Source organism: Leucoraja erinacea, chromosome 10 (assembly GCF_028641065.1).
Source record: "Leucoraja erinacea ecotype New England chromosome 10, Leri_hhj_1, whole genome shotgun sequence".
Classification (NCBI taxonomy): Eukaryota; Metazoa; Chordata; class Chondrichthyes; order Rajiformes; family Rajidae; genus Leucoraja; species Leucoraja erinaceus.
Window position 1 is genome coordinate 46,950,616 of NC_073386.1, and position 18,558 is coordinate 46,969,173.

At 43.5% G+C, this 18,558-nt stretch overlaps 1 protein-coding gene across 3 annotated transcripts in view; it reads left to right on the top strand.

The window, feature by feature from the left end:
* The window catches only part of nmnat2 (nicotinamide nucleotide adenylyltransferase 2), a 261,995-nt gene that overhangs the window by 110,221 nt on the left and 133,216 nt on the right, over positions 1-18,558 (top strand). For all 3 annotated transcript variants that reach the window (XM_055642144.1, XM_055642142.1, XM_055642143.1), the window contains one exon: positions 16,438-16,526. In XM_055642144.1, coding sequence (XP_055498119.1) covers positions 16,438-16,526 — 89 coding nt within the window. The remainder of the gene's footprint in view (positions 1-16,437; positions 16,527-18,558) is intronic.

Here is an 18,558-nt window from a genome sequence, read left to right on the forward strand (position 1 = left end):
GACGATGCTGCCAGTGTCTCCGAGCCCGGGTTGCCAAGCTGCTCCATTTCGGAGCTCTAGCGGAGGTTCGTATACAGACCTTACCTGCCAGCGTCTCCGAGCCCAGGTCGCGCAGTTCCTTTTGCAGGCCGTGCCTGTTCACCTCTTCGGCCCCACGCTTGCCAAACTGCTCCCTTTTGGAGCTTTAAACGGAGGTTGCTGTGCAGGTCGCGCCTGCCATCGTCTCCGAGCCCGGTGCGACAGGATGCTCCATGCGACAGGCAGCTCCATTACGGAGCCTTGGTGGAGATTACTGTGCAGGTCACGCCTGCCAGCTACTCCAAGACCAGGCCCAGCCACCTGCTCCCTTCCGGAACTTTAACGGTGGTAGCTGTACAGGTCGCGCCTGTCAGCCTCTCCGAGCCCGCTGCACCGTTCCTGAAAAAAACATCTTACCTAACGGAGCATTTTCGAATGCATCCAAATCTCAAGGTATGCGACGACATTGATGCGCATGCGGGCTGGCGGGTTCTTCATGTAGTCTCGTCATGAGACTTTGAAATAAAATATAGGGTCCAGAAGGCTGCATAGTGCCCAGATGGAAAATGAGGTGCTCTTTAGTTTATTTTACTTTAGTTTAGTTTAGTTTAGAGATGCAGCATGGAAACAGGCCCTTCAGCCCACTGAGTCCGCACCGACCAGCGATCGCTGCACATTAACACTATCCTACTCACACTTGGGGCAATTTACATTTATACCTAGCCAATTAACGTACAAACCTGTATGGCTTTGGTGTTGCTGTTCTTCAAGCTTGTGTTGGGTCTGACTGTGATATACAGGAGGCCATGTGTTTAAGAAGGAACTGCAGATGCTGGAAAATCGAAGGTACACAAAAATGCTGGAGAAACTCAGCTGGTGCAGCAGCATCTGTGGAGCGAAGGAAATAGGCAACGTTTCGGGCCGAAACCCTTCTTCAGACCATCGACCAACTGGTCACAGTGGGAGTTTCTTTTGTCTCCTTTTCAGTTCTGATGAAGGTTTGCTTTTTATTTCATTATGGTGCAAAGCAGATTTTCTTTATTCAAAAAGCGAAGAGTGTCAGGCTTATCAGCACTGAAAGGACAAAAAGCAAAATATCACATATTTTATGACACTTTTCCTGTGCAGAAGAGGTTGGTTTAGCAAGAGTCAATCGTCAATTCTGCATTCAGAAGTTTCTAATCAAAGTTTGAAAGGTGAGACATATTCGTTGTCATGATGATTGTTTACACAGGGAACAAAGAATTCAATGCAATGAATAGTTTTTATGAGATGTGAAGGTATTACGGACATTCAATATTTCTTTGTGCAAAAACGAAACCACAGGAAAGGCTGATCTCTGGGGACATAGAGATGTTGATAAAGAAACAAGAACTGACGATGCTGGTTTTATGAAAAAAGACACATAGTGCTGGAGTAAATCAATGGGTCAGGCAGCACCTCGGGTCAACGTGGATAGGTGATGCTTCAGGTCTGGACCCGTCTTCAGACTGATTGTGTGGAGGGGGGATGCAAATTGTGAAGCTAGAGGAAGGAAGTATGTGGAAGCAGAGGGGGAGGGGGAGAAATAGGTGTGAGTCCAGATTGGGTACAGGAGAGAGAAGTGGGGGAGCACAAGAGAGGAGAGCAGGAAGGGTGGTGTTGTTAATGATCTATTCTCCAGTTTTAGATAACTAACAAACACCCATCCATGTTCTTTCCCCTGCCCCCTTATTTCATCGCCCACCCCCCTGCCCCTTCCCTGTGCTCCACCTGGACTCACACGTATTCCATCCCTTCCCCTCCCCTACATTCCTTCCTCTAGCTTCACAATTTGCATCCCCCACTCCACAGAATCAGTCTGAAGAAGGGCCCAGACCTGAAGCATTACAAATTTCAACTCTTCAATCCTCTTGTCTCACACCTTCTGTCTTATCATCTTTGGCTTTTGTCCAATCATCTGCCTATCACCCCCCCCTCACCTGTATCTACTTAATACTGTGCAGGAAGGAACTGCAGATGCTGGTTTAAACCGAAGATAGACACAAAATGCTGGAGTAATTCAGCGGGACCGGCTGCATCTCTGGATAGAAGGAATCGGTGGCGTTTCGGGACCGGAAACATCACCCATTACTTCTATCCAGAGATGCTGACTGTCCCGCTGAGTTACTCCAGCATTTTGTGACTATCTAATTACTAGTCAGGCTTTGTCCTGCCTCTCCTCTCTTCCGTCTCCCCCCCACGGTTAATTTGAAGAAGTGTCCCGACCTGAAACGTCACCTATCCATGTTCTCCAGTGATGCTGCCTGACCCGTTGAGATACTCCAGCACTTTGTGTCCCTTTTGTCCTTTAATGATGTTGGCGAGGACTAGAATAGAATAGAATAGTTTCTTTATTGTCATTGTAACATGAACCATGTACAACGAAATTTAAAAATGTCAGCCAGTCAGTGCACCATTCAAACATTTCTAAAAGCTAACGATACATACAAGGTAAAATATTAAAAGATAAACAACTAAAATAAATATCATGAAAATAGCACCATGCATAAACACCCAACCCTACATCCTTCTGTCGATTTCACAGTGTACCACAGTCCCTTAGTATGTATCGCCCCTGCGTTCCTTGGTGGCTACATTTAGTGCATTTATAGCAGTGGGGTAAAAACTGTTTTTAAGTCTGTTTGTCCTTGTCCTTGTAGATCTGTACCGTCTGCCTGACGGCAACAGTTCAAACAGGGAGTGTCCGGGGTGGGAAATGTCCTTTATAATACTCTGGGATTTTTTGATGCAGCCGGAACTGTGTAAGTCCTCCAAGGTAAGGAGAGGGCAGCCGACAATCCTCTGGGCGTTGTCAATGGCCCTCTGCACTTTGGGCAGTAGATAAGGGGAGATTTGAAATGGTTCAGGTTGAAATATTGCGACAGGACTGAATGTAGAGGGACAATAGCAATGCGTTGAAGTGAGCTGAAGAAGATACAATCTAAGAGGAACTAGGTGGGATGTGGGGGTTGGGTAGGGTATTGATGGGCAGATAGAGGCAGGTGGGGGCCGGGTAGTGTTGAGACAGAAGCTGGTGGGTGATGGATAGAAACATAAGAAGAAAGATTGGCAGGTGTGGAAGAGGTAGACCGGTGGTGATGAGTGGAACCAGATGATGGGCAGATAGAAGCAGGTGGGAAGGGGGATAGAAAGGATGAACCAAGGGAGAGGCCACCTGTGTAGGTGGGGACATGGGTGATGGGGAGAGGGAACCAGGTGTGGGAGGGTAATGAGACGAGAGAAAGGGGGAAGGTGGAAAATGTAAACAAAGGGAGAGAGACACCGGCTGGATTGGTGGGTTACCTAAAATTGGACAATTCAACATTGTGCTGTTGGCTACACAAGCAAAGTATGAGTTGCTGGTCTTCTTATTTGCATTTAGCCTCCGTGGAAAAGGCTAAGGACCGAACATAGATAGGTGGCGTTTCAGGTCAGGATTCTTCCTCAGACTAATTGTAATGGGAAAAGAATGCTGAAAGAGAGGAGGGGCAGGACAAAACCTGGCAGGTAATAGACCAACGCAGGCAAGGTGTTTTTTGTTGGACAGATGGTTAGATTAAAAAGGCCTGACTGGATACTGGGTCTCCCAGTTGCTAACTATTTTAACTCCTCTTCCCATTCCCATTCCCATTCCGATCTTTCTGTTCTGGTCTTTCGCCATTGCCAGAGTGAGGCCACATGCAAATTGGATGAACAACTCCTCATATTCAGCTTGGGTAGCTTCCAACCCAACGGTATGAACATCCAATTCTCCAATTTTAGGTAACTTCTCATTAACCATCACCCAGACCCTCGTTCCACCCCAAATCCACTCACTCTCTTCAATCGCCTTCCCTCCACAGTGTCACACCTCGCCTCCCATCTATTTCTCCTCTCAACCATCCCTACCCCCTCTCGCCCCCAGCTACTTTCCTCCCTGTGGCTTTACAGTCCACAAGACCTTAAACCTGTCTCATTTCTTCTATTCTTATCTCTGGTCTTTGTTCCAATCATCTGCCTATCAACCCCCCTTGCCTACGTAGATGCCACACTACCTGCCACACGTTGCCTTTCCCATTTTCCAGCTATTTTCCCCCATACAATCAGTTTGAAAAAGGGTCTCAACCTAAACCAGCACCAATCCATGTTCCACAGAGATGCTGCCTGACCCATTGAGTTACCCCCTCACTTTGTGTTCTTTTGTTCTATAGTGATGTTGGAGATGACTACACTTTGGACAGGACATAAGGGAAGATCTCCTTGATGTTGTTTGAAATTATTCTAAGGGAACTTTTACAATGACCTCAGTTTAAATGTCTATCCCGACATTGGTAATCTTTAATATTTTGTGATATCCCCAAACCAAGGGTGGCACCTTTTACATGTCCTCACTGGGCACCAGTTAAGGCGCTTTTGGTCACTACTGCCTAAAGAAGGCACATTTCCATTTCTGAAGTTTGTTAACTGGGACATCAATGAACATTGAGTGATATTAGGCAGTGTTGAAATTCGTCTGGCCTGATCAGAAGAGAACATTTAAAGATAATTTATAGCGCACCTTCATTAACTTTGAGGGCAGCATAGTGACGCAGCGGTAGAGTTGTATCCTTTCAGCGCTTGCAGCGCCGGAGACCTGGTTTCGATCCCGACGATGGGTGCTGTCTCTACAGAGTTTGTACATTGTCCCGTGATCTGCGTGGGTTTTCACCGAGATCTTCAGTATTCTCCCACACTCCAAAAACGTACAGGTTTGTAAGTTAATTGGCATGTAAAATTCTCCCTAGTGTGTTGGATAGTGTTAATGTGCAGGGATCACTGGTCGGCACAGATTTGTTGGGCTGAACGGCCTGTTTACGTGCTGTATCTCTAAACTAAACTAAACTAAGCTAAATTAGAATGGGTCAGAAAACACATTTTTAATTTTTACAGTCCACTGTCTTTTTATGCAGAAATTTCTATTTTCTACCATGCCTTACAAAATATAGTTCTGACCCCTGTCCAAAGACCATACCCATGGTCCAGTCTCCATCAGTGAGAGTGTGCAGTAGATGTAATTGTGTTCACCTCTAGACAACTGTTGAATCTGCCCGTTTCTTGTTTTGAAGGTCACGTCTGTGCTTCTGGGCAATTCTGTTGTAAATATGGTGCAAATAGCATTTAGAGGCACCGTTGTCAGAAGTCAATAGATAAAGACCTTTTGGTTCAACTCTGATTTGTTGAAAGGTTTGGCTGGAAGCCAGAAAGTGGGATCTGTTCTCAGCATAACACAATAAACATCTGACCTTGGGGTGTATTGCAGGGAGACAAAGGAAGAGTAAGCTCTAATACAAAAAAATCTCCTTTGTCACACTGATTAGCATCGGTAATACTGTGGTCGGTGCTGTGATGGCTTTAATGATTTAAAATATGAACCTTATCCAGCACAGCAGGAATTGGTGGTTTGTGTTTGTTTGGGGAAAATGCCCTGAGCTCAACTGGACGGAGATCAGCAGCTCATTCTCTGCAGTTCAAACTGAAGATTGCTGAGAAATAAAGGAGAGCCAATGACAGGAGCAGGCACTGCTGTCCTGCGGCTATCAAATCCACGTTTCATCAGGGAACAGAAATACTTGCTGGCAGGTTGCCGGAAAGGCAAGTGCCGCTATATCTCTCTCCACAGATGCAGCCTTGCCTGTTGGACATTTGCAATCTTCCTTTTTTCATTTCAGATTTCTAGCAAATTTACTGCTTTATATCTCACAGCTCGTATTGTCTTTTATTCTCACTCCTCTGGTGATATTCATCCCTTTCTGCATGCATTTCCTCCACTAAGCGGCCTCTGCAGCCTGTCCGCCACCCTTATCTGTGTTTTTGATGTAGTTTTTGTCATTTTATGTCAGGTTGTGTGGGGGGGTGGGGGAAGGGGGTCCCATTACTCACCAAAACTTTTGAATCTCTCCCTGCACTGGAGACCCGACCTTTTCTTGGTCGGCATCTCAGCAAGTCGTTGAGGCTGCAACGAGGAGCGGCCTCCAACGGGAAGAAGCCGGGGACTTGGTGCCGACTCACCCAGACCATCGCGGAGCTGGCCAACCTCCCTTCCATGGGAGGAGCTTCTCCTGCTGCTGCTGCCGCTGCCTAGGCAAGATGCCAGCTGAGTCGGAGGGTGCTACAGCGGGTCTGCGGACGGCGGCACCGGGAGCCCGCGGATCCCTGGAGGGAGACCGCTTTTCGGGGCTCCTGCAACGGCGAATTCTCCCGCCCGTGTTGCGGGGTCGAAGAACTCCTGGAGCGGGGCCTGACACCACTGCCCCGCGCGGCTGGAATGGCCGCGGGACTTTGCGAGCACACACAAGCGATTCAATCACACCAAGTTCTGGTGATAAAAATGGCCATATTGACCATGGTAGGGCAATCCTTTTCAAGGTACCAGGATAGGGCATTGAATATGCCAACAATGCTTACATTCCATGAATTAAATAAAATAATTCTAAGCTATCATGATTATAATAGGTAAATTGGTCAGCAATAAATCGCACAGTTATTCCTTTTTCTCGTCAGAGCCTCATGTTTAAAGGATTTAAAACTACATTGAATTATTAGCATTGGCTGAGACAGAACTATATTATTTTTTAAGAAGCTGGCTATTGCTTTGCAGAGGTCAGTCTTTTTACTGGCATTTATTAATCATTATTTTATCTGGAGCTTCTATTTCCTAAGTCATTGGTTGACTGTGGAAAAGACATAACTTGTTATTGAGTCAGACATTTAATACTCTGTTGAAGCTGTTAGTATCAGCTCCTCTGTAGAATAGATTTCCTTATCCAAATACCTATACAGTTTGGTTTACAAGATGATGACTGTCATTTATGAGAATGTCCTTTCACCCAGTCTAAGATTGTATTGGAGACTATGATAAAATCTTCAAAGGTGGCAATCTCATTTCTTGATTTTCTTTGTCTGGAAACTAACTCTGTCAACCATTCTCCTTTCTAGTGCCTTTAACTTCCTGATGCTTATATGGGCCATTTCAGGTGGAGATTAGGTGGACATAATGCACACACAATTTACATCTCGTAAGAGCAGTGACAGGAGCCGGTGAAATACACTATGTAATGTGTGCAGAAGGTGCAGATAGGAGGAGGTAGGAGATGTTTGCTGGAAATGTTCTCACATTTCTAGCTTTTAGCAGTTTGGGTGAAAAGTCATCTACCTGATGCCTGACTCTATTTCCGTCTCCACAGATGCTAACATTTCTAGCACCTGTACTATTTAGCATTTACATTATCTATCTCTACATGTACCTGGAACCCTTTACGCCCATTTGTGTTCCTTTGTACAGAATGCCTACCCTGGCATCAAAGTTTAAAGCGTCATCTTTTCTTGTTAAGTTTTCTCCGACCTTTCACTGAGCACATCTGTTTCTGATCTACGGATGCTGCCTAAAGAATGCAGGAAGCACTCCGTGACTGAATCCTTTCAGATGTTTGCAAGAAATAATTATAAACCACTCATAAATATGTAAACTAAATTATGAAACCTGCTGCAGTGTGGATGATTAAAATTAAGTCTGGAATTTATTTTGAGCGTTTGAACATATTTTAAGATGTTACCCGGTGGGTGCAGCAGCTGGTGATAAAGGCATCGCCATGGCAACATTGTTTAAGTTGCATTAAAATCTCCTTCAAACAGTAAACCTGAGTGACTTGTATAACAACAGTGGGATTTGCAACTTCTTACTGGCTGTAATGATTTTGTGAATATGTTTTCCTAACCAAACTGCAATATCCAAAAACGTTTTAACCAGTTTATATATATTGTTGGAATATTATTGGTAACAGTTTTGAGAACCGAATTAAGGGAGTGAATATGCAACTGGATGACATGAAACATAGTGACCATTATGGATCTGTTAATCTACTTAAAAGCTTGCATGCATGATCAAATGCTACATTAAGTGAAGATTGAAATGATAATCTAATCTCCTGTTTGCCCACTCACCTGCTCACCTGGGAATATTTTTCTTGAAGGTTAATTGCGCATTTGGGAAATACTATTTTCCTGCAAGAAAATTGTTTCATTTTATTAAAGTTTCTGAAAGTAAGAAACGGAATGAGAGAGGTTTGCTGAGAGATAGAGGTGGCAAGTTCAGATGTTAATCCAGATATCTCTCAGATGTTGTGAGTCCCCATTTTTGCCTTCACTACCAAATTAGACAGTAAATTCCAGATTCCAACCATCTTAAAGATTCTGTCTCAGAACCCCTCTGCATCTCCTTCCCCTTACCTGAAACCTATGCCCTCTTGTTTTAGATATGCATGCTAAAGCTATTTTTTTTTTAAACTATCTGTCTTATGCAACAATGAATCCCTCTTGAAATCATACCCTCCCTAGCCAACTATTAACCTATCAGGCAACATCAGTCTGAAGAAGGGTCTCGACCCAAAAACGTCACCCATTCCTTCTATCCAGAGATGCTGCTTGATTCGTCGAGTTACACTAGCATTTTGTGTCTATCTTCAGTGTAAACCAGCATCTGCAGTCCCTTCTGTACACTACTATACAGTGCAGTCCCTTCTATACACTACTGTAGTCGGACTTATTTCAAAGGGAGACGAGGTAGCCTACAGAGAGGAAGTCCTGAAGTTGACAACATATCTATATCTATATCTTCCTACACTTAACTGCTGTATTCTTTAATATCTGCAATCATCGATGCAATGAATCAACAATGTGTCTTTGGAAATTGTGCTGCGTGTTCTGAGAAACCCTGTATTGGCCTGAGGAAAGAAGAGGATGATCATGTGTCAGATGCTGTGCTATAATTCCACTGCCCATATTAGTTTCTGCCAGGTGATGAATAATCTAGTGCTCTAGCCAAAGCTGTGTTCTGTTACATGGAGCGCTGATGTGCTGTATACTGATGCAGGGCTCCAATTTGCCAGGCTCCATCTGTCTACTTTATTCCAATACCTTTTGAGCTACAGATTTCCCACTCTACCAATGACGGAGGATTCACCTCACTTTTCCAAAGAACACTGACTAGGCAAACCATGGTATATTACTGCAAGCCACACATCATACTGCATCTGCAAGGATTATTAGAAAAGGTAAATAAACCGTTGTGGCAGCTAAAGCAATGGATACAATTTACTTGCCTCTAACTCTCAGTCTGAAGAAGAATCTCAACCCGAAACATCACCTATTCCTTTTCTCCAGAGACCCACTGAGTTACTCGGTGGCTATCTTCCGAGTGTCGACCTTCGATGTAAACCAGCATCTGCAATTCCTTTCCACACAATATAATTTACTTGTTTTTAAAGAGGCTTTGATTTGCCTCCATAGACTGGCCTAGAAATCGACATGCACTATCAAAGGTGTGCTACGTAGACTGTGGTCAATGGCAATCGATTGTGGGCCAACTGCACTGAGACTCCAGGGCCGACTGAACCAGTATTACATGCTTTCCCTCTGGTTGTGACCTGGGAAACTGTTAACATTCAGTAATCAGCAAGCTTGAAGGCAACAAGCATGAAAGGGTTTTGCCAAAGTGCTAAGCTTTTCTGGAAAGTGCACAATGACTACTAATAAAAAATCACCAAGAAATACCTCCCTGTATAAGATGTTCAGAACCTGAGGGGAACCTTTTTTTTGCACAGTGTGGGGGGGGGGGGGGGGGGGGGGGGGGTTTGTGTGGGGGAGGGTAGTGGGGACGTGGTTGTGGGGGCGAGTGGGAGACCAGAGGGGTAGGGGGCTGGGGATTAGCGGGGGGATGGGGGGTGTGTCACAGGGGGGGGGGGGGTCGGGGGTATCTGTGTGTGCCGGGATGTGGGGCGGGGGGAGTGGGGGCAGTGGTGTGGGCGCGTTGTGGCGGGACATCTCCAATTCTCGGAGAAAAGAAGGGGGGAGAGTGGGAGAAGCCTTCTGGGCTGAGCTGGGTAGCTTCTGGAATTAGCGGTGCGATGGGGACTCACAGCAAGTTCTGGTCGCTGTTCGTTCTCCTCCGCCGGGATCAGAGTCTCCGCTTTCCGTTTGGCGACATCTCCGACTCCAGGTTGGGCCGGGTCTCCGATTCTGGGCTCAGCTGGGCTGCTTCTGCCATGCTGGGCTGGGTCGGGTCTCTGACGCTGGGCTGCTGCTTGGGGCTGGGCTGCTTTTTGGGGCACGGCGGGGCTGGGCTGCTTCTCCCACACTGGGCTGGGTCGGGTCTCTGATGCTGGGCTGCTGCTTGGGGCTGGGCTACTTCAGGTCCCTGCAAAAGTCCGGTTAGAAACCTCCACCAGCCATCCTCAGCTCCAGTAAAGACGCGATGGTGTAGGAGGGGGTGGACAATCCTGGGGAGTAACAGGGGAAGAGACTAATCCACGCGGCGCCGACTGGCAGGAGAAGAGATCGATCTGCGCACGTGCGGTTTTTAAGATTTTGAAACCTCGCTAACTTTTACGACATTCAACCGATCTGAAAGAAACGGTGCACTCGCAGCACAAGAAAACGGAAAGTGAACTAGCAAAAAATCATAGCGCTATCGTGAACCGTTTTTGCGCAAATAGAAAGACCGCCAAACTGGAAGATAACAAGATCAGAGTTTTAGTTGTGTATAGATGGATAGATACATATGTAGGTAGGTAGCCAAGATCTACTAAATGGAGGTTGATAGTTGCATCAACAGAGCCCAGCTAACATGGAAAAGATAGAAGATGGTGTTCTCTTGAAACTTAGGGCAGAAGACGAAGGAGAAACGTGAAATGAAGTTATTGAAACCTCAAATGTACCGCTTTTCAAGACTATCAAACTTTGCAAAGTGCTGCACGACCGCTTTTGAAGCTTAATTACTATAAATGAAAGAAATATGAATGCATCTTTACACACAAGCTCCCTAAGACAGTGGTATATTAATAACCAGATAATCTGTTGTGGTGATTGTGATATGGGAATAATTCTACTGTAATTGTCCAATTGACTAAATCAGACCAAAGAATGTTTTATTCTGAAAATGGCACACACAATGGTTTACTTTTACTTAGTCGGAAGCTTAAACTTTGTAATGTCACTAATTTCTCCAGTCAGTGGTGAGTTCTCCTCTGTCCCCAGATGACATTTGTTCTACCTGTGCTCCTTGATACCACACAATTACCACATGCTGCCTTGATATTACTCCACCTGCTTTGCTATGTGGTTGGGAGCTGACTGTTCTGCTAGGGAGCAGGTTATTTGTGGGCAAAGTGTATTATTTTGTTGTTGAATAAATCAGGCTATTGGGCTGCATTTGACTGGATTGGATTCATCGTGGTGCTTGTATAAGTACCATCTTTGCTAATTTTCACTTTGTTGAGTGAAGCCTATGTGTAGATAGAGGACAGACATAATTCTGTGACACAGGTCCTCAGCTTTCCATCCCCAACGTTTCAGAGTCTGTTGGCTCTGCTTTATCTAGTTATATCTAATATGGATGATATTTCTGGATATCATCCAGTTTATGTGAACCCCAGGAGGAGACCAAGAAAATCATTCAATCTATACTATAGTCTGAGAGTGTATATGAAAACACTCATTCAAATGCTGAGTTCCCCATCACTGAAGATAGGGCTTCCTCCATTAGTTGTTTTCTCGGCACCACTGTTCCAAACTGGATGGTCACTTTATTACTGTAGTTTACTAGTTCAATAACTGCAGCCAAGCATCAGTCACAGTGAAAACAATAATAAAGACAAAACCCCCTTTGGATGTTTCATACATTCATCATCAATTCTTCCTCCGTGTGATCTCAGGGGCAAAAGTGTATTAAAGTGTAAATCTTCTGCTCAATGTGGGCCATTTCAAAAGGTGAGACTTTGTCCTGCACCAATTTTACTTCATTAACTGGGGTTGTCACTAGAGAATATATTAACTCATGTTTACTCATCAGTAGAGCCAGGATTTTGCCATAAATGCCTTGTGCCTTTTCATGCCTTTTTTGATGATTTCACCAGGATGATGGCTGTGTCACAAGCGAGTGCCTAAATTAGCCTTTTTTTTTTGCCTTTTTGCTAAAAGGTCGTGCAATTTTCTCTAGGTCTGGGACATTGTAGTTAACTCCTGAGTTACCCCTTTCTGATTGTGTACCATCCTGCTACCAACTCTGTGGGTCTGTCTTCTAGTGGAACCAGGCACATTCAGGAACAAAATTAGGAATTTGGGTATAAAGAAGGGTTTTGATCCGAAGCGTCACCTATTCCTTTTCTCCAGAGATGCTGCCTGTCCCGCTTAGTTACTCCAACATTTTGTGTTTAAGAAGGAACTGCAGATGATGGAGAATCGAAGGTAGACAAAATTGCTGGTGAAACTCAGCGGGTGCGGCAGCATCTATGGAATGAAGGAAATAGGCAACGTTTCGGGCCGAAAACATTTCGGGTCCGAAGAAGGGTTTCGGCCTAAAACGTTGCCTATTTCCTTTGTTCCATAGATGCTGCCGCACCCACTGAGTTTCTCCAGCAATTTTGTCTACCAACATTTTGTGTCTATCTTCAGTGTGAACCAGCATCTGCAGTCCCTTCCTACACATAGTGATGGAGGGAGGTGGAACAATAGAATATTTCCAGATTTATATTATGACTACGTTACAATAAGAATTAGCAATTTTGATACAGATAATCTGTGATAATTGGGAATAATTTGAATAATTACATTTAATTTAACAATGATCGGGGCATATCAAATTCAATCAGATCAGCAATGCACCAGGGGTTCTGCAAACAATGCAAGAATTGTCAGTTGTGCCTCGTAGGGTCGAGAACATCACTCACTGTGCAACAGAGTCGTGTTTACTGGAGTCAGACTGGAGGAGTTAACACTGTTATTACAATAGATCAGATGAAGAGAGAATCTATTAGAAGGATTCAAGCAATGAAGAGTTATGGTAGATAGACACATTTTTTTTACACTTGGTGCAGCATGCCTTTTATCATAACAGAAATACGCAGAATATCCAAAAATGCCAGAGTTAAAACATTCAGTTTAAAATCTTGTATCACACTACTTTAACACTGCTTTAGTTTGGGACATTGACTAATCATCTGTGGAACTAATGTGCTACAATGCTGGGAACTATATTCTGGGCTCAGTTTCTTCCCCTTTGCTCTATCTATTATACTTGAGTCTGACGACTTTATTCATATATACTATTTCCAATCAGTTTGGATAGCATTCAAAACAAAGATTTTCACTGCACATAAGACAACAATAAACCTAAACCTAAATATAAACCTACAAATTGTGAAGATACGGAAACAATTTTTGATCTAGAAGATTGTGATTTAGAAAACACTACCATACAGTGTGATGGAAACAGATTCAGTAATCATTTTCAAAAAACAATTGACTAAAAACCTAAGAAAGAAAATATTGCTCTTTCTTATTCATTCTCAGAAGATGAACAGTACCACAGATGCCAACATTTAGGGTACAGTGCTTATTGCCCTTGAACTGACTCCCTAAGAGTCAAGCACATTGTGGGGCTATAAAGAAAGTGGATGGGAGTGGCACTAACTAGATAGGTTATCAAAGAGCCAGCTGACCTACTGAGGGCCTAATTGCCTTTGTGCCTTAAGATTCCACAAATTGGGTCATGATTGGGTCAAAGACGCTTTGAACCAGTAGGCACCATCTTTTGTTTTTTAAGTTGTTGCAGGTTCTTCAGTGTCCGGGTATGTGCTGGCCTCTGGGGGACTTTAACTGTAGGAAGCTGGAGCAAGCAAATTGACAATGGCTGCAAATGGACATATGCATTGCCTCTGACAGTCAAATGAGCATGAAGATTGTTAAGGTTCATATGAATGATGTTTAACGGAGCGCAGTCTTCATGAAAATGTACTTAACAAATGATTTCCCATCTGCTGAGGAATACATCACAATAAATATAAATTGATTCAGAATAGCAGTTCAAAATTGAGAGTACACAGGAGGACAATAGACAATAGGTGCAGGAGTAGGCCATTTGGCCATTTGGCCCTTCGAGCCAGCACCCCTGACTCCGCTATCTTCAAGAGCCCTATCTAGCTCTCTCTTGAAAGTATCCAGAGAACCGTCCTCTGAGGCAGAGAATTCCACAGACTCACAACTCTCCTCGTATTTCCTCGTCTCCGTTCTAAATGGCTTACCCCTTATAATTCAACTGTGGCCCCTGGTTCTGGACTCCCCCAACATCGGGAACATGTTTCCTGCCTCTAGCATGTCCAAACCCTTAATAATCTTCTATGCTTCAATAAGATACCCTCTCATTCTTCTAAACTCCAGAATATACAAGCCCAGCTGTTCCATTCTCTCAGCATATGACAGTCCCGCCATACCGGAAATTAACCTTGTAAACCTACGCTGCACTCCCTTAATAACAAGAATGTCCTTCCTCAAATAAGGGGAGCAAAACTGCACACAATACTCCAGGTGTGGTCTCACTAGGGCCCTATACAACTGCAGAAGGACTTCTTTGCTGCTATACTCAACTCCTCTTGTTATAAAGGCCAACATGACATTCACTTTCTTCACTGTCTGCTGTACCTGCATGCTTACTTTCATTGACTGATGAACATGGATCCCCAGATCCTGTTGTACTTCCCCTTTTCCCAACTTGACACTATTTAGATAGTAATCTGCCTTCCTGGTTTTGCTACCAAAGTGGATAACCTCACATTTATCCATATTAAACTGCATCTGCCATGCATCTGCCCACTTACCCAACCTGTCCAAGTCACCCTGCATTCTCATAGCATCCTCCTCACAGTTCACACTTCCACCCAGCTTTGTGTCATCTGCAAATTTACTAATGTTACTTTGAATCCCTTCATCTAATCATTGATGTATTTTGTAAATAGCTGCGGTCCCAGCATCGAGCCTTGCGGCACCCCACTCGTCACTGCCTGCCATTTTGAAAGGGACCCATTAATCCCTATTCTTTGTTTTCTGTCTGCCAACCAATGTTCTATCCATGTCAGCACTCTACCCCCAATACCATGTGCCCTAATTTTGCCCACTAATCTCCTATATGGGACCTTATCAAATGCTTTCTGAAAGTCCAGGTACATTACATCCACTGGCTCTCCCTTGTCCATTTTCCTAGTTACATCCTCAAAAAATTCCAGAAGATTAGTCAAGCATGATTTCCCCTTCGTAAATCCATGCTGACTCGGACCGATCCTACGATGTTACTGCTATCCAAATGTGCCGCTATTTCATCTTTTATAATTGATTCCAGCATCTTCCCCACCACCGATGTCAGGCTAACTGGTCTATAATTCCCTATTTTCTCTCTCCCGCCTTTCTTAAAAAGTGGGATAACATTAGCTACCCTCCAATCCACAGGAACTGATCCTGAATCTATAGATCATTGGAAAATGATCACCAATGCGTCCACGATTTCTAGAGCCAGTTCCTTAAGTACCCTGAGATGCAGACCATCAGGCCCTGGGGATTCATCAGCCTTCAGTCCCATCAGTCTACCCAACACCATTTCCTTCCTATTGCCTAAAAGACCTATACCCCTAACAACCCAAGCTAAAGCAGCAAATGATTTCATGCAACTTTTCGAGGAATCTGGAATTGTCTGAAACTGGATACTGAAGCAATACTTGCATATTTTCAGTTATTTCTAAAAGAAAATCACAGACTTTGCATCATAATTGAGCTCACTACATCTACAGGAGGTGAGCAGTCACCTACGGTCATACAAAAATACAAGAGAATAGGAGCAGCAGCAGGTGACCCTCAAGTCTGCCTCACCATTTCATATGACCACAGCTGACCTAGTCTACCACAGCTGACCTAGCCTGCCACAGCTGACCTAGCCTGCCACAGCTGACCTAGCCTGCCTCAACCTCTCTTCTGTCAGATTCACATAAGCCTCAATTCCCCAAAGTTTCAAATATTTATCTATCTCCATCTTTAATATAATCCAATAATCTGTCTACCATCTTCCAAGAATTTTAAATGCAATAACCCTTCTCATTTATTACATTTATTTATTTGGATAAAAATTCTCCATGTTTATTAAATCTATAAGATTAACAAAACCTGCCCCACTGTGCCACTATGCATTTCTACTCTCCTTTTATCTTAACTCTTTGGTCTTTGCTCAGAGATTTTTTTTTTTTAAACACCAATGTTAAATTTTGTTTGGTAAATGTGTCTTGGGATGTAATGTTATGTTAACGGATCTTGTGTGTCAGAGGCCCATTTTGAGGTTGCTTTTGGTCTGCATTTCTCTAATAAGTCCCAACATGTGGGAAAATATGAAGCAGTAGCATTTCAGCATTGAAATTACATTTAAATTTCTTCCTTTGATCCGGAGCTCCGTGTGATAGAGATGAATGAGAATCAGATAGGGCTGTTAAATATAACTGTAATTAAATTATGGATCAGTATATGACTCCATGCACCTTGTAAATTCACCTTTCCTATTTCTGCTTTCAGAGAGAGCCCGTGATTATCTGCACAAGACAGGGCGCTACATTGTGATTGGCGGAATCATCTCTCCAGTTCATGACTCCTATGGGAAACAGGTAACATTTAGAAGCATTATTATATTTCAAAATCTTTCCGTGTTGAATGTTAATCCAGCCCACATGATATGCCATCCATTTTCAAAAAGGATCTTTTCTTTACAAGGTGGGGGGGGGGACATTTTTTCCAATAACTATTAACTACAAGAGGAAATAGACGACTTAATTTTGTCATGGTAAACACTGGAAGCAATACTGAGTGTAGAATGGAACTGCAGGTGCTGGTTTATACTGAAGATGGACACAAAGTGCTGGAGTAACTCAGAGGGTCTGGCAGCATCTCTGGAGAAAATGGATGGGCGACATTTCGGGACAGGGCCCTTCTTCAAACATAGACAAGTGGGAAAATGTCTAATATTTTCCATACCTGGTAATTAATAATTACTGGCTTTTAGCTAGCATGCTCTGCCATTTCAAGAAGTAATTACGTCTATATTCTGTAGCTAGTGTTTGGTGCAGTTGCAAAACTGATATTTTATTCATAATCTAATGTTGACCTAATGTGGAATGTAAACCAGAGGCTGATTCAAGGGCCAGAGTATCTTGGGTTCATTCCCAGTAAAAACATTACATTTCACTGTTGCTGTTTCAGAGGTAGTAAAGAAGCCAAAGGTTGAAGAGCTTTTCAATCATTTTCAGAATGTGAGCATCACTAGCAAGGCTAACATTTTATACCCAACCTTAATTACAAGAAGGTGGTGGGGCCAGACCTTCTGATGACGGTGCTCCATCAGTGCTGTTGGACAGGGAGTTCCAGGTTTAGAGACAGTGATGATGAAGGGCCAGCAAAATATTTCCAAGTCAGGTTGAAGTCTGTCTTGGAAGGGGATCTGTAGATCCTTGTATCCCTGTGTAACTGTTGGTTCTACTTGGTAGTAGACATTGCAAGTTTGAGAGCTGCTCACAGAGGAGCCTAGGCCATTACTTCTATTTGGCCCATGTCCTGGAATGTTCATTTAGGCAATCACATTCACCATAAAAAATAATTTATTTGTTCGTCCCTATTCTTGCTGTGTTGGCTGTTCACCAGTAAAATCTCTTTATCAACTCCTGCCAATTGGTAATTCTGTTTAATTTTGGCTGAGAAATTTCACCTAATTTGCTCCTTGCTATCAAACTCGATTCCAGACAAGGTGACCTATATGTCACTGTGAAAGGTTTATTGATTGTGAACTTGCACAGTCATATCTTGCGTGCTGGATCAGTCTACACTGGAGTCTGATTTGCAATTAACTTTATTCATTATGAACTAGCGTTTGGCACAGAATGGATATTGAGAACAAAGTCCGTTTTTCTAATATAGAAATATGGAAGTTTCTTCAACGCTATCTCTTTTTTTGGGAATTTTCTATAACCTTCGGATACGGAAGTTGCTGAGTGAGGATATTTTGTAGCAAATAGTCTTGCCACAATTCCCTGAAGATTTATATCATGCATTATATTACCTCAAGATAATATACCAATTCCACTGCCAGTGAAGCAGTCACTATTGTATAGCAGAAAATACAATGGTTAATTTACACAAAGCAAACTCCCACGTGCATCTGTGTGTAAGATGGCCACCAAATAACTTACAGCAATGTTAAATTGAAGGACAAATATTGCCCAGGGCATGAGAGGAAAACTCAATGGAATCGATTAAATGAGCCTTGCTTTAACTTCTTACCCAAAACTGGCCACCTCCATCATTGCCAGTCTGGATGATGTGACAGTTCCATCAACTTTATCCAACTTAAGCCACAACCTGTTGTGCTACACATGCACGTGCTCTTCAATGAGCCACAGCTAACTCTGAAGCAATAAACCTGATGATAAAATGGCCTTCCAAATCGACATATACAGTCAATGTAGTGACTTGAATTTCACCCACTGTTCAGTTGTACGCAAATACGGTAGCTAACTTCATAAGTTCTAAGAGCAGAATTAGGCCATTCGGTCCATCAAGTTTACTCGGGCATTCAATCATGGCTGATCTATATTTCCCTCTCAACCCCATTCTCCTGCCTTCTCTCCATAACCCCGACACCTAAGG